Consider the following 25,098-nt stretch of genomic DNA (forward strand, 5'->3'; position numbering starts at 1 on the left):
TTTCTAACCATCCTATATTTCATTCCATATAATCCTAATTTTACCCATAAATTTCCAAACTTTCCTCTCTCCAATTTAACTTGGCACACATCAAACTATATCCCTAAAAAGACCTTGGATATTTTAAAAAACATTTTTTACCTGGGTGTGTGTGTGGGGGGGTGGTTTATTAGGTTAAGTGACAAGATTCTTGATTTCAGCTCAGATCATGATCTCAGGGTCTTGGGATCAAGCTCCACCTTGGGCAGGGGTGGGGGTGGGGTGGGGGGAATCCATGCTCCGTGGGGAGTCTGCTTGATATTCTCTCTCTTATTCTTTCTCTGCTCCCTCACTGCCCCCCTTTAACTCTTTAAACTAAGAAACAATTTTTACTTGGGGGTGGTAGGTATGATCCTAGGCACACAGGAACTTAGAATGAGGAGACAAACAGATTTTATGTTATTAATTAACTGAAAGTCACTATATCACACCATCCTGGCTGTGAGAGAGTTTATTAGTAATTTCATTTAAAGAAATCCTTCAGAGAAATCTAAAAGCCTAATAAAAACAAGACAGTTGCCCAACAATAAGGCCAATTCTAACCTTGCAAGGTCAAGTTCAATCATAAATCAGGTAGGCTCTTACCTTGGCTACCCTAAGTAACATTTCTCTTTCCTCTAAATCCTTTCTCTGCTTCTCCAATTGATCTAGCTTTTCGAGAAATTTGAGCTGTGATCTGGTATCACTAGACAGGATGTAATTTTCACTGGCCTGGGGAAAAAAAAAAGAAAGTCTTATGATTGTCCTAGCCAACACATTCCACATTAGATCTTCTGAATCAGCTAATGACAATACCAACATACATAAGAAGCTAAATTCTCAGAATGTAATATTTATATTTCTGATAATACAAACAACAAAAAAGAACCTTAATCAACCTTAAAAGTTGAGAGGTAAATAAGCATTTAAATTTCAGAGCTTTCCTAGTAGGCCTCATTCAGAGGGGAAAAAAGGGAAGCCAAGCAGATCCTAAAAATAGGAAATAGAAAGCAAGAGAGTGTAACATGTACTTATAATCTAAATCTTTTTAGTTAAATTACTGTCCATCTCTGCAGACCTTAGTATAATTAATTACATTTTAGGCTTGTGAAAGACAAAACAAAAACAAAAAAACAATCACTTCACTAAAAAAAATACACCAAAGATGAAAGTTATCACTCTTGTTTGCATTGTTGGATTGGTCTAACCTTGACAAGTGAGTACATCTTCAAATCAAAACGTAACATGAGATAAAATGGCAAACATTTAAAATCCTAAACCCTGTTTTGAGGATTCTCTGAAGCTATGAACTTGGGCAGAAATTATAGTCAAAGAAAGTAAGTGTATAATTTATAAATGAGAGCCATAACAGAAGTATAATTATTTTTCTTAATTTGCACCATAAAATGATAAAATTTATAGTTTCATTTATTCTGATATTCTAGAGTATAAGACACTGTTTTCCAGTCTAAATATTTTGTAATTTTCTTCATCTGATAAAACCACCTATCTCTCCTCTCTAATACACAGAAGACGGTGGGGGGGTGGGGTGCAGTGGTGGGCAATCTTCCCAATAAGCATTTAAGACATCCTGTCATCTAGTCATCTCAGTAATTCACACATTTAGGCTATGGGATGGAGACTGGGGGGAGACTGTATAATAGGAAAGCCGAATGTTTTTAAACATTTAGTCCAACAGTCAGTGCCTGGCTTAGAAATCATAGGTATAGTTAAAAAATAAATAAATAAATAAATAAATAAATAATAAATTTAAAAAAAAGAAAAGAAAAGAAATCATAGGTATAGCACCAATTCTATCTTTGTTTTATCCCATGCTTATGGTTGATTCAATTAACTGGGACCAAGAGATTTCATACGCCCAAGATTCCTTCTAAATTAAATTTTTATTATTGGTATTTAATTAGATCAAAAGAGTATTATGTAGTATAACAAACAAGGATGTATAGTGCTACTTATTTTAGTTCATGTTTAATACAAAACAAATTCTCAAATGTTTTCCAAGTTAAATAATACAAGATAGAATATGGAATACATTATAGGCCAACCATGAGGCATAAACATAATAACCAGTGGTTTCTTAAATACTTCATCTTTACCATGTTTGTGCTCAGATACTCTGGAGATATTTTATTGACAGAATTTAATTTTAAAAGGACAACAAACACTAAATTAAAAAGGGGCACAGACTTTGTAAAATTTAACCCAATATCATCCCAGTGCGAAGACCCTTTCTCCTTCTCCCAACTTGGATACAACTGTCTCTGGCTTAATGCATCCTTCCTTTATTCTTACTGATGCTAAACAAATGAGTGCCTCCCCTAGCCCTACTGATTCCCCAACCTTATTTAAACAGTAACTCCACTCTTAAAACACTGCTTCCTATCTACTAAGCTGATCTAACTGAAGTCTTTATATACTCCTAATAAATAGGGTGGTTTAACATTAAAAATATAAGGACTCGGACAAAATGACAAAATCAAGCAAATCCCATCTAAAAAAGCATTACAGCCCCTTTCAACTAGAAAACACTGAAGGGGCACCTGGGTGGCTCAGTCGGTTGAGCATTCAACTCTTGATTTCAGCTCAGGTCATGATCTTAGGGTCCTGGGATGGAACTCCACAACAGGTTCCATGCTCAGTGCGGAGTCTCCTTTAGGATTCTCTCTCTCTTTATCCCTGCACCCCATAGCTTCTGCATGCGTTCTCTCTCTCTCAAAAATAAATAAATTTAAAGAAAAAGAAATGCTGAAGCTTCTCCATAGCCACTGGTGTGCAGAAGACTATACTATGCTTTTAGTGGGAAAACAATTGGCAACAAGATCAAAAGCTTTGTATCACATGAGACACTTTCTACTTCTTAAGTCTGTTTGTGGACTATGATTAATTAGATAATTATACACATACACATGTGAAAGATTATCAAAAGTAGATGGATGTCAAATGCAAAGAGATGGTGGAATTTTGCTTTTGATAAAAGTAAGCTCGCTTTTGTGAAATTTGTGAGGTAAATTTCCCACACTGTACAGATAAAAATAAATCCTATCAGGGATGAACTGAAATATAAGGACAGGGCTAAATCTGTGACACAATGATTATTATAATATCAAAGTGTACAAAAAATAAGTATAATTTTGAACTAGATCCAACTATAACTAAATGATTATTACTTCTGTTTAAAGAAGAATAATAATGTAGCTACAAATTCAGACAGTGGCATTAACTATATTAAGGAATGAGTGTGGGTGGGGAAAGGCAGGCTGGGGAAGACAATCAGGATAGGCAGTGTACAAGACAAAAGGTTAAGGAAGTGTTAGCTTTAGGCTAAGTTACTGAGGTTCCAGGTGGGGAAGATATTACCCACTTTGCCTAGGACAACTAAATCCTTAGAACATATGCTATTGATATACAATAGAACGATTCCGTCTGAAAGCTGGAACACACGATAGAGATTTGGATGACACTTAGAACAGTAAGCTCTACTTGGAAAAGTTCTATTCCATACTAAATTGTGCAGTTACATTTTATATAGAAACTGCCCATTATAAATAAAAGTGTCTTCACATATCTCTTAAAATACACAACTGAAGTGGCAATAGGGGAGAACTAGGTTTGAAAAATTTCTAAGACTTTTAAAAAGTTACAGTAAAAAACTAAAAAGGAAGAAAATTTCCCCCACATCCCAATACTAAAGGAAAACTAATTATCGAGTCAAACTAGATGATTACTATAAATTTAGGATGTTAACTGTAATCCCCAAGGTAACCACCAATAAAATATCTAGAAAAGTATACATAAAAGGAAATGAGAAGGGGATCAAAATAGTACATAACAACAAAAATTAAACCAAAAAGGCAGTAATAATGGAAATGAGGGACAAAAAAACAAAAAACTACTAAGCATACAAAAAAATAGTGAAATAGCACAAGTAAGTTCTTGCTTAACAGTAATCATTTTACATGTAAATGGACTAAACTACCCAATCAAAAGGTAGTGACTAACAACAGAATGCATAAAAAACATGATCAATTATAAGCTGTCTAAAAAAGATTCACTTTGGATGAAAGCACATGAACAGACTAGAAGTGAAAGGGTGGGGGAAAAAAATTCATGTAAATAATAACCAAAAAATGCAGAGGTGGCTATACTAATATCAGGTAAAATAAACTTTAAGTCAAAAATTGTTAAAAGAGAAAGAGATAAACAAAGGGTGCCTGGGTGGCTCAGTCAGTTGAGTGTCTGACTCTTGATCTCCATTCAGGTCATTAGCTCAGGGTCATGGGATAGGGCCCTGTGGTGGGCTCTGTGATAAGTGGGGAGTCTGCTTGAGATTGTTACTCTTCCTCCCTCTGCCTTGGCTCACCCCACTGTGACCCTCTCTCTTTTTCTCTCTAACAAAGAAATAAATCTTTTTTTTTAAAAAGGGATAAACAAGGACATGATATATTGACAAAAGAGTCAATTCATCAAGAAGATATACATAACAGATAACACAGCCCCCAAATATATGAAGCAAACATTGACAGAACTAAAAAGAGAAATACAATTCTACCATAACAGTTGAAGTCTTCAGTACCTCCTTTTCAGTAAGAATATGTACACAGAATATCGAGAAGAAAATAGAGGACTTAAAAAAAGGGGGGGGCACCTGGGTGGCTCAGTGGGTTGAAGCCTCTGCCTTCAGCTCAGGTCATGATCCCAGGGTCTTGGGATCGAGCCCCACTTCGGGCTCTCTGCTCGGCCGGGAGCCTGCTTCCTCCTCTCTCTGCCTGCCTCTCTGCCTACTTGTGATCTCTGTCTGTTAAATAAATAAAATCTTAAAAAAAAAAAAAAAAGATTTTATTTATTTATTTGATAGAGGCAGCGAGAGAGGGAACTCGAGCAGGGGGAGTGGGAGAGGGAGAAGCATACTTCTCACTGAGCGGGGAGCCTGATGTGAGACTCAATCCCAGGACCCTGGGATCATGACCTGAGGAGAAGGAAAACACTTTACTGACTGAACCACCCAGGTGCCCCAAGGACTTAACATTATAACCCAACTAGATCCACCAGACTTTTATTGACATTCCACCCAACAATAGCAGAATACATGTTCTGCTCAAGTGCACATCAAACATTCTCTGAGAGACATCATATGTTAGGCCACAAAACAAGCCTACAGAAATTTAAATTGATTGAATCACATAAAGAATCTCCTCTGCCCATATAGAATGAAGCTAGAAATCAACAATAAAAGAGAAACTGGAAATTTCACAAATATGTGGAAACTAACAAACATACTTTCAAAAATAATGGATGAAGGGTATCTCAAAGGAAATTAGAAAATACTTAGAAGTATGGGACGCCTGGGTGGCTCAGTGGGTTAAGCCGCTGCCTTCGGCTCAGGTCATGATCCCAGCGTCCTGGGATCAAGTCCCACATCGGGCTCCTTGCTTGGCAGGGAGCCTGCTTCTCCCTCTGCCTCTGTCTGCCATTCTGTCCGCCTGTGCTCGCTCTCTCTCCCTTTCTCTCTGACAAGTAAATAAATAAATAAAATATAAAAAAAAAGAAAATACTTAGAAGTAAATGAAAACAAAAACACAATGTACCTAAACTTATAGAATGCAGCGAAAGCAGTGCTCAGAGGGAAATTGATAGCAGTAAACGCCTACATTAAAAAAGGAAGATCTCAAATCAGTAAACTACTTTATACTCAAGGGAACTAAAATGAAAAATGTAAGTGGGATCATTATTACTGACCTTCGAGAAATAAAAAGGTCTGTAAGAAAATACTATAAACAATTGTATACTAACAAAATAGGACCTAGAGGAAATGGACTAATTCTGAAAACACACAAAAAGAAATAAATGATACTGTTTTTTTCCCCACAGCCTTTTCTCTTGATGACCACTTATTTTTAAGCCAGTCCTGCAAATTCTCACAAAGATTTATATAAGTGAGGACCTCAGCAACTGTAAATAGTTCTTCCAAAGTTCTAAATAAAGCAGAAAGTAGAGAAAATAGAATGATTCCTCCAGGGAACTTACTAGTGATGTGGTAGCTGTTATTTCCCTGAGTTTCTTTGGGTAGGACATTGTGACAATGACCATTCTCACAAACTCAAAACCTCATAAGGTTACCCACATACCACGTTGCACAAAATCTAGCTATCAACATTCCTTGGTATGGGGGGGGTTATCTTTTCTCTTTCTCATCTCTCATCACCCAATAAATTCACTCTCCACCAAAACCATATACAGATAAATCAAGTCCTTTCATCATGATGATGGCAAGTGATTTGGTTCATACCACTAGAGACAAGACAGGCTTTCCTTCCATTTAATTTGTTTTAAAAAGCAGGCAATGACCATAATGAGCAGCACCAGCATTAGCACTCAATACAATTGCTTAACTCATTAAAAGGAACAACAGTGTTAACAGAGTACAGAGCATTGAACAGAACATAGCTATCCAGTATTCCATTCTAATATATTCTCCCTGCCAATCAAAATCTGTAGGAAATGTCTCAGGCAGAACAGATGCATATCTCAATCTACACTGACACAGAAGCTTCAGATACAATATTAAATTCTGTGTTAATTTTGTCATATAAGCCTATCTAAATCAGGCAAATTAGGAATGAAACTTTAGTCTACCAATATGAACTATGTCTTGACCATTTCCTTTAAACATATACTTAAAATATTAATCTATACCAAAATATATCTTTAACATGACCAAGAGAAAATAGAAAAGTTTGTACTTCTTCAATGATTTCCTTTACCTTGTAAGTTGTCATTCGATGCTGAGCAATTGTAGTCAGTTTTTCTAGAAGGCCTCGTAATCGCTCCTGTGTTGCATGGGAGATCAAGTTCACAGCATCAGAGTTAAGTTCTGTAATGTCATGCTTTTTACCTGTAGAAGCAGAGAAAATCCATTACGTGTTTTAGTAGTGGCTGATAATTGAAATAATTAGCACAGCAGGTATTCTGTTCCCCCTGGAAGTCATACCCATTATGAATAAAGGTTTGGAGATTATGATTTTCCTGGTGAAGTCACAACTTCAAAGATCTTAGACATTACATTAATAAAACCTAGCCTGGAGCCTCAGAAAATATAGACATTGTTTCACTTAGCCTCTAGAATCATTCTCCTTGCAAGGTCATTTATAGGACAAAGTTAATAAGAACACAAATCAAGTCTAGTGTTCAGGGAGGAAAATGGTAACTGCAGAAATTAGTGCCGTATTCTGTTAATTTTAGTAATTAAAAAAATAGAAAATTACATTTTGCCCTGTTTGACACTGTTAACGATTTACGACATTTATTTCAATGAATTAAGATTGTGGGTCTCTGTTACAGCCTTGTCTACAAGAGATACCTAAACTCCTTTTGCCCATTACCAATCATGCTTATTTTGCACTAACTCATGTTCTGATAAATTGACCTAGTAATTAATTCAAAAGTTGAAATGGGCTCAAAGCCTCATCATTTCACCCATCCATTTGAATGACTTCTCTTTTAATGTACTCCCTTCCATTAATAACCAAACTTCTATTCTTCTTATGGCTAACTAGGAAGATTCAGGAAAACAACTTGTATCACATACCCAAAGGCAGAAGCTCATTTATAAAGCAACCTTATCAGTATTTACATAGCAATTCCTCAGTTCAGTGAAACCAACCTGTATCAACAGAGACCTAACTCTAAAGAGACAGCCAAAGTCTAATTTAAATGAGCTTTTAAGAGTGTTTACTGTGTTTACTTTTAACAAACACAACAGTTTGCTTCTGCACTCTCATCTGAAACATACTCATATACTCATCAAATTATGACTCAGTAGAGCAAAAATAAGTTTTAATTAAAAGCCAACAAATCTTAAATACATTCTTTGACATCATTCCATAATAAATGTTAAACCTCAAAGTGTAGGCTATAGGATATGAGGGCTATCTGGCTGTGACATCTGTCACACCACTGATCACCAGGGTGGATCTGATTGATCTGGTTGAAGGTGCAGTCCCCTTCTTCTCTCATTGTTCCTTGTGCATCCCTCCCAAAGCTGTGTGCTCCCTTGAAAAGAATGACCTTCCTAGATAGAGGAAGGCCATTCTTTGGTCAAGGGTATGTAAGTAGCTGTGTTCCCCTATTAGAACCTCCAAAGAAGCTCTCAAGGTCCATAAGGCAGCTTATGGTAAATCAGACAGGATGAAGATAAAAAATTATTTAGTTTCTTCTAAGCCAAACCTTCAAAATACAACTTGTTAAATGAATTCAAGACTGAATTCATCACCAATTTTAGATTCAAGCAGGGAAAAGACACTACAAAGTCAAATCTACTCTACTACAACTATTAGCATACATAAATAGTGAAGGCCTGCTACATAAGGGACACAATTTCAATACCATCTAATGATTAAAATCACAACTAGACATAGGGTAGTTAACCTGTCAGTTCATGCTTAAAGGAAAGAAAATGAACATTTAAAAATATGTAGTGTTTTGGAGGGAAACTTTGAAAATAATTTCATATGTATTTATAAAATAGTTTATCCTATATAGAAGAAAAATTCGTATTTTAAAAATATTAGAAATAAACAAGGGTAGGGATTTGCAAACAATTTCAGGGTTTAGTGAACAACCAAATGTTCTAATATCTTCACTACACTGCTAATAAAGCATGACAAAGTTACCAAGTTAAAATACTATAAGAAAAATTCCTACTTTTTAAAAAAAAATAAGACTTTATTTATTTATTTGACGTGGGGAGTGGCAGAGGGAGAAGGAGAGAGAGAGAGAGAATCTGAAACAGACACCTTGCTGAGCATGGAGCTCAACCAGGGCTTGATTCCACGACCCCCTGAAATCATGACTTGAGATTAAATTAAGGGTCAGATGCTTAACTGACTGCGTCACCCAGATGCCCTCCCAAATTCCCACTTTTAAATAAAAACACTATTTAAATACACTTTTTAAAAACACTCCAAGTCAATATAACTGATGAAAAAAATCTAGTTGCTGCTTTTAAGCTTGTTATGTGATTTTATAGAAAGTCTGTGTAATTTTATTTAGGTTAATTAGCAAAAAAGGAAGAATATTGGCATGTTTACTCTCCCAGCATTATTCAAGTAGAAAAACCTTCCCCCCCAAAATTCTTTGGGTTAATTTATAATTTCTATGATTAAAGAACAGTCCTGGTTCTGAGCTACTCTGTAAAGATGGAATTTTACTACAAATGAAAACATTCCTAGAAATACATAACTACACTCACTCTATAGTTTTGTTTTTAAAAAAGCTTAGGTATTTCAGAAGTAAGAAATTTTGCAATTTTCCATTTTATTAAACAACAAGTTTGTGCTCAATTATTAAGGACTGAAAATACCAAATAATTAACTCCCAGAATTCTCCTTGAAAGCAGAGGTTGGCAAACTAAATTTGATCTCTTTTTGTATATAAAGTTTGATGGGAATATAGTCTGGCCTATTTGTTTATGTATTCTCTATGGCTGCTCTTGCAATGTAATAGAGTTGAGCAGTAGTGACACAAACCACATGACCCACAAAATGACAAATATTTACTCCCTGGCCTTTTGCAGAAAAAAACTGCCCATCCCTGTCCTAAATGCCTAAATTGTTCTTTCAATGCTAAAAACTTTCCTATCATATAATCAAAGTGTAAGTTAAGCTAGAAATAAAAGTTCTCGGGGGAGGGGTGGTGGTGGGAACTGATAAAGCGAAGTATTTACTTCCACTTTATGAAAGCACTAGATCATTATATGGTTACACAATATGGTTACACGGAGTCAATACCAATAGCTTCCCAAGGAAGCTAGTATAACAGGAAAGTATCATGCTTATTCCAAAATTACGGAACTGGCTCCTGTACAGTACACAATACATATTCAAAGAAAAGACTGAACGAGGAAGTAAGAAAGAGAGGAAAGGAAAAAGGAGGAATGAAGAGGAGGCTGGGGAGAAAAGTCAAACAAGACACCAGCAAACATTTTACTATCAGCTCTTCTGAATTCCTATCCTTTTGGACTGCTTACAAATTTGTTTTTTGTAATAAAAGAAAGATAACAGAGGGGCTCCCGGGTGGCTCAGTCAGTTGAATGTCCGACAACTGACTTTGGCTCAGGTCATGATCTTGAGCCCCACTGCTGGGGTCAGGGCAGAGTCTGCTTGAGATTCTCTCTCCCTTTCTACCACTTACCCCACTCACACACACACATTCTCTTTCTCACTCTAATAAATAAATCTTAAAAAAAAAAAAAAGGAAAGATAACAAATACCCAAGTTAAGTTAAACATTTTAAAAATGGTAATTTGTATAGTATATAGTAGGAGCTCTAACATTTCTTTATTATTCTGTGAAATAGATTTAAAATATGTAATAGTAATGCATTTTGTAGATCTTAAAAATATTATGGGTGTAAATCAGAAATCAGAAACCTTCACATTTTTGTGGTAGGGCTTCAATATAAAATATAAAAATCCTTACTGAAGTATACCCCAAAGTCACTAGTATTGTCCTACCAAATTGATATGGGTGATGAAGAAGGTATTACAAGAAGTCCCAGGGTTAGGACACATGAAATGAGATAATTCACATACAATAATCTCTCTCCAAACTGTCTTGGTTTTCAGTCAATGTGGGAAGAATGTGTTCTTTCATGTTTCTGCAAGGTTTGGTATTAAACAACAAAAAAGCTGTGTGGCTCCAGAACAAAACTGGAAAATTCTCTCCCATTTCCTTCTATATACTGCAGCCACTTAGGAACTACTTGTGGACCTAGGGAGAAACCCAGTATTTAATTTAGTTCTTTTAGGGCAAAGATGAGTTTGAATTTCAGGGTTGAGAGAAGAAAAAAGGGACTTACTCTCTATTTCTATGTTTCACAATACTCGACAGTTTCTAGATTTCATAAACATGAACTTGTAGTGTATGTATGTATTTGTATGCATACGTGCCTAGTCCAACCAAGAAAGGCACAGGACAGGAAAAAAAAGTACATCATATGTACAAATTCAAAGGAGCAGAGTGGCGCAGTGGAAGCGTGCTGGGCCCATAAGTACAAATTCACTTAAAAAGTATATATCTTTCTCCCACTAAGAAATATTAAGTAAATATTAACTTCTATTATCTAAACCAGAAACTACAAGATATGATTTAATTTATATTAATAGTTTTTAAAACAAAATACTTCTTTCTGTAACACCCATGAAACCTTGATTTTTTCCCAGAGCCTTATTTAAGCCCAAGTTCCAGGAAAACCAACCCAGGTTATCTCTTTTGATAACACTTTCCCTAGAACAGACAATCCTCTTAGGTCAATAATCTTAAGTCCAGGGCGCCTGGGTGGCTCAGTGGGTTAAAGACTCTGCCTTGGGCTCAGGTCATGATTCCAGGGTCATGATTCCAAGCCCTGTATCACGCTCTCTGCTCAGCAGGGAGCCTGCTTCCCTCTCTCTTCCCCCTCTCTGCCTGTCTCTCTGCATACTTGAGTTCTCTGTCAATTAAATAAATAAAATCTTTAAAAAAATAGTAATCTTAAGTTTGCACTTACCAATGTCTAAAATTCTCTTTTGCAGAGCTCCGATGAAAAGAAATGGTTCATCTTTACATGACTGTACAAGTGTGCCAACCAGTTCAGAGTTTGATGCTAAGATGCAGGCATTTTCTTCACTTAGGTTGACCCCTGCCATGGAAGTCACATCATTGATGTCATCTTCATCTCTAAGAGAAAAAAAAGACAGCTTTTTGGTGGTGGTGGTGGTTGGTGATGTGTATATATGAATGATTTGGGAGAGCAAAGAATTACAGATCTCTCCTTATAACTAAAGACATTATTTTACTCAATTCATCCAAGCAAGAGAACTGAAGAATAGCTATCTTTCCCTGCATGCCTTTAAAAATTAATTGGTGTGTCTAACCACTAGTGTACATTTAATATCAGAGAGATGAATCAGAAGCAACTTTGTCTTCTAGTGTCCATCTCCCCATCTTTCAGTTTAGTAAATGGATATATCAACAGGGACGTGGGGGTTAAACTAAGTTACCCACAAATGCCCTGCAATGAAAGACAAAGAAACAAAAACAGACTTCTTTGTTTTCATCCAAGATGATTAAAAGCCCATCAGATTTCCCTAGTGCACTCTACTGTTCCATCAAAGATCAGGAAAATCCACTGGTTCTGAAAGATCCGTACTCACATGAAGACCCTTGAGAAGAAACTTTCTTGACTAGTAATTCTGAAACCAAATAGTTAAAACTAGTTTTGATTTTCTGCTTCAGACTTTTGGTGTATTCCATCTGTACCAACTGAATTCATTAAACTCATCCTCAAGCAAATGCCTGCAAAGGATCTACATATAAAATTACATACATACACACACACACACACACTAACATTACGTATATATATACATAAATATATCACAGAATCTGTTTGAGCTCCTTGCATTGCACCAGCAAAATTAGTTGTTTTTATCTAACAGGACTGCTAATGGCTATAGTGATAAGATCAGTATATATGTTTAAGGATAGGGCAGAAAGAAAATACAAAAATTCCCTCATAGCATCCTTATCACCCTATGTAATAACAAGTATGTTATTGATCATAACTTACCTACCAGTGCATAACATGATTTACACAGACATGATTATATAAAAAAAAGATGTTGCTTCTCTTTATTGCATGAGCCAAATGGTATATCATGTGGTCTCATGTCAATAGATTTAAATTATGAAACTTCCTGTGGTAATGCATTTGTGTATGGGAAAGGAAAATAAATTGTAATTGTCAAGCACGCAAGAAATTAAGGTCTCTGGTGTTCCACTTTAAAAAGCAACACATTAAGGGTGAAGGGGAAAGAGTCCACGCTCAAACATATATTAGAGATTAAAAACAAACAAACAAACCCTAAGTAAAAGAAAGAAAGAGCTAGACACAGCAGTTAGGAAGTGAAGAGGTAGAACAATGGTCTTATAATCTGAACAGTGGATTTAAAAGTCTACCATTAAAAGGTGTGTCTTTATGAAGGGGAAAAAATTTTAAATTTAGTAGCTCAAACCACCAAATAAAACATGCAATACAAATAAAGTATACCAAAATGGTTGAACTCCACCATATCAAATGTCACAGAGGAATTGTCAGAAGTATGGATGCTGAAAATGGCTCTAAGAATCATTCTGCCACCTATGTAAATAAAGTATTTCCAGAAACATCTAAACAATGTAAATATCTGGGGCATCTGGGTGGCTCAGTTGGTTAGCAAACTGCCTTCAGCTCAGGACATGATGCTGGAGTCTTGGGATCGAGTCCTACATCAGGCTCTCTCCTCAGTGGGGAGTCTGTTTCTCCCTGACCCTCCCTCCATCTTGTGCTCTCTCTCTCTCATTCTCTCTCTCAAATGAATAAATAAAATCTTTAAAAATAAACAAATGAACGAACAAATCCATGTAAACATCTAAAGTGTAAGAATGGTAAAAACCGTAAACCCAGAGACAGACCAAGATCCAAATTAAAAAAAAAAAAAAAAAAAAGGTCTTAGTAAAAAAAATTTTTTTTACAGATTTTTTTAAAAATTTATTATTTATTTGACAAACAGAGATCACAAGTAGGCAGAGAGACGTGGGTGGGAAGCAGGCTCCCTGCTGAGCAGAGAGTCTGGTGTGAGGCTCAATCCCAGGATCATGACCTGAGCTGAAGGCAGCCTTTAACCCACTGAGCCAACCAGGTGCCACAGTAAAAAGTATTTTCAATAAAACTTGTCTCATGGGCTCCTGTTGAGCTGAGTTGGTAGAGCATGTGACTCTTGATCTGGGGTTGTGTGCTGGAGCCCCATGATGCGGATAGAGATTACTTTAAAAAACAAAAACAAGGGACGCCTGGGTGGCTCAGTTGGTTAAGCAGCTGCCTTCGGCTCAGGTCATGATCCCGGGGTCCTGGGATCGAGTCCCACATCGGGCTCCTTGCCCTCCGCAGGGAGCCTGCTTCTCCCTCTGACTCTGCCTGCCATTCTGTCTGCCTATGCTCGCTCTCGCTCACTCTCTCTCTGACAAATAAATAAATAAAATCTTTAAAAAAAAACAAAAACAAAAACAAAAACAAAAAACAACCCCCACCATGTGTCAACAGAATGAAAAGAAAAGCCACAAACAAGGAGAAAATACTTGCAAAAGTTATCAGATAAAGGACTGTTATCCAAAATATATAAAGAACTCTTAAAACTTGACAGAAAACAAACAAACCAATTAAAAAATGGGCCAAATACCTAATAGAGGCCTCACCAAAGAAAATATACAGATGGCAAATAAGCATATGAAAAGATGCTCCACATCCCTGTCATCAGAGAAATGCAAATTAAAATGAGATACCACTATACATGTATTGGAAAGGCCAAAATCCTAAACACTGACATCAAACACTGATGAAGATATGGAGCAACAGGAACTCTCATTCACTGCTGGTAGTAATGCAAAATGGTACAGCCACCTTGGAAGACAATCTGCAGTTTATTATAGAACTAAACATACTTTTACTGTACAGCCCAGCAATCACTTTCCTCAGTATTTACTCAAAGAAGTTAGAAATTTATGTCCACACAAAAACTTATACATGGATATTTAAGGTAGTTTCAGAGATAACTGACAAAATTGAGAAATAGCCAAGATGTTTTTCAGTAGCTAAGTGTATAAATAAACTGTGGTACATCCAGACAATGGAGCATTATTAAGGACTAAAAAGAAATGAGATGTCACAATATGAAAAGATGCAGAGGGGAACTTAAATGCAAATTATTAAGTGAAAGAAGCAATTTGAAAAGGCTACAACATACTATATGATTCCAACTACATGAGGTTTCTGAAAAGGCAAACTATGGAGGCAGAACACAGAGAATTTTTATAGCAGTGAAACTACTCAGTATGATACTATGATGTTACATACACATCATTATACATTTGGGCTTTTTAAAGACTAATTTATTTATTTGAGAGAGAGGAATAAGGGGGAGGGGCAGAGAAGGAGAGGGAGAGGGTAAGCAGGTTCCACGCTGAGTGTGGAGCCCAAAGTAGGGCTCAATCTCATGACCCTGAGATCATGACCTTAGTTGAAACCAAGAGTTAGATGCTTAACTGACAGCCACATAAGTGTCCCTCACTATACATTTGTTAAAACCCATAAAACGTATTACACCCATAGCAAACTGTAAACTATGGGCTTTGGGAGTTAATGAGTTGTCAGTGCAGGTTTGTCAACTATAACAGACATCTAAAGTGTAGCTATGGTAGCTAACTATGGTAGGGGGTGCTGATAATGAGGGAGGGAGGCCATGCATGTGTGGGATTAGGGGGAATTCTTGATCTTCCAATCCATTTTGCTGTAAACTTAATCTGCTTTAATAAACAAAAGCTATCAAAAAGAAAAAAGAGGTTAACTACATATTAATGACATCATTACAAAACAGAAACCCAAGCAGTTACTTAACTCTTTAGGATTCAAATTTTTCCTTTAAAAAATGAGTAACTTAGATTAGGTACTTTCTAAAGTCCCTCTTAGCCACTTGAAAGAATGAGGCAGCTCTCTTTGACCTGATACAAAACAACTGCCAAGGTATACTATGAGGTAGAGAAAAAAAATGAAGAAAAAAGACTGCCCCTTGCGGGGGGGGGGGGGGGAATACACACACACACACACACACACACATATGAGCATAACATATCTCTGGAAAGATACATGAGAAAAAGGGAAGTGGGGATAAGACTTATTTTAGACCACAGAATATATACTCTTTTCTAGCCCTTTATGTTGTATTATATACATGATTACCCAATCAAAATGATTAGTGATATTTTTAAAATAGTAAATAAATATTTAGGAAAAGAAAACTGGAAATAGAAAATATGATGAAATTTAGATATATAAACCCAATATACCCTTGTAAAGAAAATCAGGGAGTGCCTGGGTGGAAGCCTCTGCCTTCAGCTCAGGTCATGGTCTCAGGGTCTTGGGATCGAGCCCTGCATCGGGCTCTCTGCTCAGAAGGAAGCCTGCTTCCTCCTCTCTCTCTCTGCCTGCCTCTCTGCCTACTTGTGATCTCTGTCTGTCAAGTAAATAAATAAAATCTTTAAAAAAAGGAAAAAATCAGAATTGTTGAAGATATACAAAACATGGCCTTTACACATATGCACTCAACACTGAATGTTTAGAATCTCAGATGTTTGTCAGGTACATGGGTCCTATAAACTGCAAACTGTTTCTATAGGAGAGTTCCTGCATAACTCCTGTTGAGATCTCACACACAGGCTGGAGAGACCAGTAGCAAGTATATGTACTACCAGCATTTAGCACAGTACCAGAATTGAACAGAATTCATCAATGAGGAGACAGTCCCAAATTTTTAAGAATCTCCTTGCACCTCTTCTCTGAAATGAGCAAGGAGCTAACTGCTCAGTAAGATTTGTTCTTGCCTGCCTTCCCTCCCACTTGGCCCCAAGATGAACACAACTCCCTCTAGTACAGCTGTCAGTTGCTATGGTTACCATGGGCAGCAGGAATAGAGGAAGATCCCCACTGAGGGAAGAGGAAAAGGTGCCACAATAAATAGCACCCAAGCCATTTAAAACTTCCTCTAAGAAAGGAGGCAGACTGAAGGAAAGAAAAGTCAACACAGTGTAGTACCATCATTACCAATAAGGCTAAGACAGGTCAGACAGTATTAAAGGCATTGATGTTGAAGCACAGTTGTGATGCTAGTTTGGTTTTAATTCCAAAGGAGAAGAAAATGAGAGTCTCCAAACTGTATCTTCAAGTCTTCTGGTCTAATGTGTCTTTTGATGAAGATGGTGCAAAACAATTTGTTTTGTTTCAAAAGATATACAATAAGGTAATTCATTTTTAAAAAAGATTTTATTTATTTATTTGCCAGAGACAGAATGAGTGCATAATCAAGGGGAGCATGAGAGGGAGAAGCAGCCTCACTGCTGAGCAGGGAGCCCCATGCGGGACTTGATCCCAGACGCTGGGATCTGACTCACGCTGAAAGACGCTTAACCAAGATACTCAGGCGCCCACAAAAAGGAGATTTAATAGTATGTCAGTATAAAAAGCTTTCCAATTCAAGATTCTGTGAGGTCTAATAAGTTACTGTGTAAAAATTAAAGGACTACGCAATTATCATTAATGTCTTACATTTTGGCTTCTAAAAATGACCTAATTCTTTAGCTTTTGATACAGTTGTCCACTGCTTAAGCCTGACTTCTTAAATCTGTTCTATCATCTTAAGATCTGAATAGCCCCAGACTGATTCTTCTAAAGTAGAGGGAATTATATTATTTTCCTGTTCAAAAACCTCTCATGTTCCCAAGAACTGAACTTGATATTCAATGTTTTCCAGGTAATGACCTCTAACTTAGCACTCTTCCTTGCCATTACTCACTATCATAAAGCTCCTACTGATTCTGGCCTTTGTGCAGACCATTCCCCACTTATGGTTTTCATCTTCAAACTCCTGCTTTTAGCATTTTTTAGCTGTCAAACTTTAGCTATACCCCAGTCCTATTTCAATTGCCTAGTTTAGAAATGCTGTTTAATTTGATTTTATACTTTTGTTTTTGTGCATTTTTTAAACTTTGTTTTTATATTTTTAAAGCATTTGTCCAATTGCTACAATTTTTCAACTTCTGAGAGCACACTGCATCTGTTATGGTAGGTTTTACGCTGTCTTCCATTCTAAACATCAGTGTGTTTCTCTAAAATGCCAATTAGACTTATTTTATCAATTATGCCCAATAAATATATTAAATATAATAAAGATTATATTACCTTCATTGCCTATTATTCCTAGCAGAAATGGTAAATAGTTGAAGAATGTCCCTGTGTTCAGAACAAGTGCTATTTAGGTTACGATGTACTGAGAGGTAGAACAGTGGGTAAAAATGGTAAGTCAAACTGGTTATAGTACAATTCTGACTGCTAGTTATTATCTATGTGAAATAAAGCAAATTAATCTTTCTAGGCCTGCACTGTCAGTAAAATGGAGGCAATAAGTCCTTGTATATTAGATTGAAGACTGAAAGAAGTAATTCAGATCAGGGAAAAGGAATTAGTTTAATACAGAAAGAGTTCCCACAAATAATTAAGGAAAAAAACTCATGATTCAATGGAAAATTGGACAAAGCACATGACTTTTCATTAAGAAAAAATTTTCAATTACTAAAATAGAAAATATTCTTCTATTCTACCCATAATAGAACTATAAGATACAATTTTTCACCCATTAGACTAGCAAAAACTATTCAAGTTCACCAGAACATGTGAAAATGTGCTACCATAAGCTTTGCTGCTCAGTGTAATTTGTGAATTTAACCTCCGTGGAGAGTCATTTGATATTATCTGACAATTTAAAATAAATAAATAAGCTTGGGGCACCCGGGTAGCTCAGTTGGTTAAGTGTCTGTCTTCGGCTCAGGTCACGATCCTAGGGTCTGGGATGGAGCTCCACATTGGCCTCCCTGTTCAGTGGAGAGTCTGCTTCTCCCTCTCCTTCTCTCTCTCTCAATAAATTAAATCTTAAAAATAGACAAATAGGGACACCTGGTGTCTCAGTGGGTTAAGCCTCTGCCTTCGGCTCAGGTCATGGTCTCAGGGTTCTGGGATTGAGCCCTGCATCGGGCTCTCTGCTCAGAAGGAAGCCTGCTTCCCCTTCTCCCTCTACCTGTCTCTCTGCCTACTTGTGATCTCTCTCTGTGTGTCAAATAAATAAAATATTTTTTAAAAAAGAAGTAAATAAATGTAAGACTTCTTTCAAAAATAATAATAAATAAAATAGGCTCTTCTTTCTAGATATTACGTAAAATGAAAGCCACTATGGCTTTGCTTTCTAGTAAAAAACATTGGAAATATCCTAAATATCCACCATTATGTAACTTTATTAAAAATCTAAATCACAATGATTACACATTGATACAGAAAAATCTCTAAGATTTATCACTACTAAGTTGTAAAAAAAAAAAAATGAAATGTAAAACATTATGTATTGTATACTACCATTTGTGTTGAGAAGATTGTATCTAGAAAGACACACAAGAAACTGCTAACAGCGGTTGGCTTGAGAACGGGATCCTGGGTAGCAGAGAGAAAAAGCAAGGGAGAACCTTATTTTTCCGCTATATAATCTTTCTTCCTTTCAAATATTGTACAAAATGTATATGTTAGTCAAATAAATAAATAATTTGTTTAGAAAGCATAAACAAAAAATTTTATTTTAAGAAGAGTAAGTGCTTCCCTTAGATTATTAATCCCTGGTAAAATAACTTTGCCTTCAATACTCTTTTGGTAAACCCTTTGGTATAACCTCTTTACTACAGCCAGCACATAAACTCAGGTAACACCCTGTTTATTCCTCCTTCCATGCCTTTGTGAAGTTATTTTTCTCATGGGAAATTCTCTTTGTCTTTCCTCTTTTAACTCAAATGTAGCAATAACATATACATGATTTCCCAAACTTAAATGATTTGATTTTGTTTAAAAACTTTTTTTTAAAGCTTTTATTTATTTATTCATGTGAGAGAGAGAGAGAGAGAGAAGCAGGCTCCCTGCCAAGCAGAGAGCCGACATGGGACTTGATCCCAGGACCCCAGGATCATGACCTGAGCCAAAGGCAGATGCCCATCAGACTGCGCCACCCAGGCACTCAACTTTAGTGATTTTAAGAACCACCTGGGAGTATATTTAAAATACATGTCTCACAACCAAATACAAACCTGCACAGCACCCACGATTTGCATTCAGTAGGTCTGGCCTGTAGACAAAAAAAACCTGGAATTTTTTTTTTTTTTTTTTTTTTTGTAAACAAACCTTAGGTGACTGTGACACAAACACTCTGTGGACCACACCTGGAAATATACTGAGTTGTAAAAATTAAAAGCACCAATTCTCTAGTTAGAGATGAAGGTCAGTCCCTGCTCTGACAATTATTAAAAGGATGACCTTGAACAAATTTCTTCACATCTCTACTCATCAATTCCCTTATCTATGGGGGTAAAAACTATACCTGTTACATGAAACCTGTATTAGAAGCCAGAACTGTATTAGAAATAAAAAATGAGGGGTGCCTGGGTGGCTTAATCAGTCTGCCTGTGGCTCAGGTCATGGTCCTGGGGTCCTAGGATCGAGCCCTGCATCTGGCTCCTGCTCCCTTTGCCACTCCCTCTGCTTGTGTTCTCTTTCTTCCTCTCTCTCAAGTAAATAAATAAAATCTTTTAAAAAAACAAATAAATAAAATAAAATGAGCCTGGCTGACTCAGTATGTGACTGGAGTGTGTGATTCTTGGTCTTAGGGTCAGAGTTCAAACCCCATGTTGGGTGTAGAGATTACTTAAAAATACAATCTTTTTAACACAGTGGAATATTACTTAGCCATCAATAAAACCCAAAATCTTACCATCTGCAACAACATGGATGGAACTAGAGATTATTATACTAAACAAAATAAATCAATCGGGAACAATTATCTTAAGACTTCACTCACGTATGGAATTTAAGAAACAAAACAGAATCATAGGGGAAGGAAGGGAAAAATAAATAAGATGAAATCTGAGATGGAGACAAACCATAAGAGACTCTTAACTATAGGAAACAAACTGAGGAGTGCTGTAAGGGAGGGTGGGTGGGGAGATGAGGTAACTGGGTGATGGACATTAAGGAGGGCATGTGATATAATGAGCACTGGGTGTTACATGCAACTGATCAATCACTGAACTCTCCCTCTGAAACTAAGAATACACCATATGTCAATTAATTGAATTTAAATAAAAATTTAAAAATAAAAACTTTAGAAATTAATATTCATTAAAAATTAATAAAACTATTACATATTAACATAGAAAACATTCTAATGAAAACCAACAATACTAAAAATAAAAAAATTAGTTAAAAGGGTGGCATTGTTTTCTATATTTCTAATCTTTAAAATCCATTGATCCTTTTCACTTTGAATGGATTTTTTAATGATGCATGATTTTATAACATTACATGTTGGTGATCTGAAAAATACTGGTTCACTGAGCTATACAGGTCTTCCAAATTTAGGCTCATTATACATAATCTAAAATCACATGTTAATATCTGCACCAATCTAATCAGAAAATCTAAGTATCGGGAAGATGTTAAGCTCATGGCAGTGGGTACAAGTTTTCCAAATTTTTAATTTCTACTTCAAAAGCTCAAATTTTATCACTGGCAAAAGAATACTGTCAGTTGCTTTCCCTGAAGTGACAGGCTCACTTTTTTCATTTTCACAAAAATGTCTGTCAAATTCTCAAGTCTAAATAATCACAGTTTGCTTTTCAGCTGTTCTTTGTTCTTCCAAATAAAAATGGTGCTCCAAGAAAAAAGTGGTTAGTTTAGCTCACAATTGAAACATAAGTAGAGTGCATAGGTGGCTCAGTCAGTTGGTTAAGTGCCCAACTCTTGGTAAGTGTCCAACTCTTGATTTCAGCTCAGGTCAGGACAGGGGAGGGGTTGGCAGGATCAAACCTCTCCACCCTCTGTGCTTCACAGGAGGTCTGCTTCTCTCCCTCTTCCTCTGCTCCCCCACCCCATATAAGCACATGTGCGGACTCTCTCTCTCTCAAAATAAATAAAGTCTTAAAAAAATAAATAAATATAAGCATAAGCACTTGTCCTTACTTGAAACAACCATGAGACTCTGGAATGCAGAAGAGCTTTATGAAAACTTCCCATTTTGTCACACAGTATATTAAAAAGGTGTGTACTTAACGGAGAGACAATAAAAATCATAATGTTTGCTGCCTCATTACAAATATTTAAAAAAAAACAAACACCTGGCTTCTTTTCTTTTCATTTACTGTGAGTGTCTGAGGGTAAAGAATAAATGGCTACTACTAGCATAGTTTGGTGCCCCTGCCTTGATTAATGTTAAGGTGCCAGCAGTTTTGCCACTGTGGCTTCTGAACCATCAATCAAATAATATAACAAAAGGGGAAAATAACAATATCAACATCATCATCATTACTTAAACAGTTTTAATCTCACAGACTCCCTGAAAAAGTCTGAGTTTCAAAACTATTTTCTGCAAATCACATTTTGGGACCTGCTGGCATATATTTTTAGTCCCAAACTTATAATGAACATCAGAAATACTATGAGGATTTTAAAGATAGAGATTTCTGCCAAGGTTCACTCTCTAGAGATTTCATTCTGGATGAGCCACCAAATCAATTTCAGTAAGTTCCTTGGGTAGTTTTCAAATTGTTGATCTATACTATTAGCAATTATTTATTTATAAATTATTTTCAAAGTATCTACTACCCCTTCCTATATTTATGTATTTTCAATTGAATCATTAACACTGTTAAGAAATTTTTATGATCCTCTGTCCTCTATTATCACTGTCTCTTGGCTTTGATCCCTCTTGAAGATGCCTATGACATATAAATAATCTCATATGCCCTTTCTCCTCCCATGTAATTTCAACCTTTGCTTCATGGTGTGTCTACCTCTAGTATCTAATATCTTTTCTTCCCAATTCATTCTGCATCTAAGTACAAACATAATTTTTCCTAAACAGCATTTTACTATATATAACAAAATCTCGCTAAAAACTTTGAAAGACTTCACAATCGCATCTCTCAAGTGTTCATTTATATAATTTCCCTGTGAAGAATGTTTAAGAATTTAATTCAAGATCTAGCATAAGGCAACTCCTCCAAGAAGACTGTTTTGTTGAATTTTTACCCCAGATTTAGAGCTAATCCAGGCAAAGCTTACAGGGATGTTTCTTTTTCTTTGTCTCCTTTAATCTTTCCAAGATGAGAGGGGTTTTTTGTTTGGGTTTTTTGTTTTGTTTTGTTTTGTTTTTTTGTTACTAGAGGCTGTTTTCTAAGTTCCTGCTCCAGAAAAATTAACCATACATATTTTGTCATATATTATATAACAATATATATTATAGATATACTTGTACATATAAGGAAAAGCAAACTCTTTAATAAAAGTACATGATGAAACAATTACATATGAAGCAAGGTGATTCCTGCAATATAAAATAAAGGATATTAAAGTTAATGGATAATACCATCTATGACAATAGCATGTAATCTTGTCCTATATTATTTTCTAAGAGTATGTTTAATTTTTTAAAGGACTTTATTTATTTGAGAGAGAGAGAGAGTGGGAGAGAGAGCAGGGGGAGGGGCAGCAGGAGAAGCAGGGGATGTGGGGTTCGCAAGACCTGAGTCAAAGACAGATGCTTAAACAACTGGGCCACCAGGAGCCCCAAAGAGTGTTTTAAAGAAAAATTTTAAAAATATCACCCTAAACCCTAGCTGCTAAAATACTGTCACTAATAGAAGTAATATATATACATTATACATTCATATTTTGTTTTTCTCTAAACTATAAGAATGTTTAAAAAAAACCTTAATCTTTAAGCATTATCATATCTCTAAAAAATCAACAATTCCTTTATTAAATAGCCAGTTTAAATGAGGTTAACTATACAAACATGAAAAAGTACTGTAATATTTGTCATTTCTGATTCTGACATATGAAGAATAAAACATGAATCTCTGGCTCCCTCTGGTGTTTAAGTACTATATAGCTTCCCTTATTCATCCCAGTATTGACACGCCAAATAGAAAATATAATTCTCTTAGTTGAAAAAGTCATGAATAAAAAAATTTCTTTTCAGTTAAACAAGTAGTTTTGAAAAAAATAGGCAAATAATACTCTATATTATTAAACCTCATCCAGTTAAGACAAGATCTAATGGCATATACTATTACCTCTCATTTAACAAGGGTCAACATTAAGGGTCTATTTTAAGGTTCAACTTAACAACAACTGAAGTGACAGTGATATTAAGTATCTAAAAAAAACTAGACTTAAGCTAAAAAGCCATCACTTCAAAAAAGATATGCATAAACAACATATGACCAAAATTACTATACAACACACAAAATGAAAAATGTATCTTAGTGCAAAAATAAGAGGTATCTTTAAAAATAGCTATGATTAGGGCGCCTGGGTGGCTCAGTGGGTTAAGCCGCTGCCTTCAGCTCAGGTCATGATCTCAGAGTCCTGGGATCGAGTCCCGCATCGGGCTCTCTGCTCAGCAGAGAGCCTGCTTCCCTCTCTCTCTCTCTGCCTGCCTCTCCATCTACTTGTGATTTCTCTCTGTCAAATAAATAAATAAAATCTTAAAAAAAAAATAGCTATGATTATAGATATTTCTCTTTTAAAAAATTCATTATTTCAGCAAATATTTGAATGCTTATTATGAACCAGGCCTTGTTTTAAACATTATGTATACAATGGTAAACAAAAGTTATTGTGAACTCTCACAGAGATTTTATTTATCTATTTTACAGTTTTGTTTATTTATTTGACAGAGAGATATCACAAGTAGGCAGAGAAACAGACAGAGGGAGAGGGGGAAGTAGGTTCCCCGCTGGGCAGAGAGCCCAATGCAGGGCTCGATTCCAGGACGCTGAGATCATGACCTGAGCTGAAGGCAGAGGCTTATTAACCCACTGAGCCACTCAGGTGCTCCTCACGGAGATTTTAAAAGGAGTGGGAAATAACAAGGAATGGTAAACAAAAAACAGGATACTTTTATATGAGTGCCTCAAGATAGCAGGTGGGCTGTAGAAGCTACTTTACATTGACTGCCTAAGCAGAGACTCTCTAATTAGGGAGATCACCTTTAAACTAAACTAAGAAGGACCAAGCAAGATGATTCTGGAGCACAGAAAGTCCAGTGACTAAAAACTACAGTGAGAAGATGAATATGTGTCTGAGGAACAAAAAGAAAGCAAATGAAGAGGCTGAGTCCTTTATACCACAGAATGTTATTCCTGCAATGATCTACTTACTCTTCTAATTTTCCTGAATGTCAAAGAATCTTCTGTCTTGTGTATGCCACTTTTTTTTTTTTTTAGTATTTCTATTATCTACAACCTTACTGAATTCTAACAAATGCGACTATGGTTCAAAATGGTTCACATCATAAAAAAGTTAATTCTCCCCCAAATTAACCTAATCACATAACCTCAAGACCAA

At 36.0% G+C, this 25,098-nt stretch overlaps 1 protein-coding gene across 3 annotated transcripts in view; it reads right to left on the reverse strand.

Annotated features, from left to right (window-relative positions):
- Positions 1 to 25,098, reverse strand: part of TAF4B (TATA-box binding protein associated factor 4b) — a 133,637-nt gene that overhangs the window by 50,328 nt on the left and 58,211 nt on the right. For all 3 annotated transcript variants that reach the window (XM_059139938.1, XM_059139939.1, XM_059139940.1), the window contains exons 10-12: positions 11,581 to 11,750; positions 6,801 to 6,931; positions 625 to 750 (exon numbers count right to left, since the gene is read on the reverse strand). In XM_059139938.1, coding sequence (XP_058995921.1) covers positions 625 to 750; positions 6,801 to 6,931; positions 11,581 to 11,750 — 427 coding nt within the window. The remainder of the gene's footprint in view (positions 1 to 624; positions 751 to 6,800; positions 6,932 to 11,580; positions 11,751 to 25,098) is intronic.

This window comes from Mustela lutreola, chromosome 11 (genome assembly GCF_030435805.1).
Source record: "Mustela lutreola isolate mMusLut2 chromosome 11, mMusLut2.pri, whole genome shotgun sequence".
Classification (NCBI taxonomy): Eukaryota; Metazoa; Chordata; class Mammalia; order Carnivora; family Mustelidae; genus Mustela; species Mustela lutreola.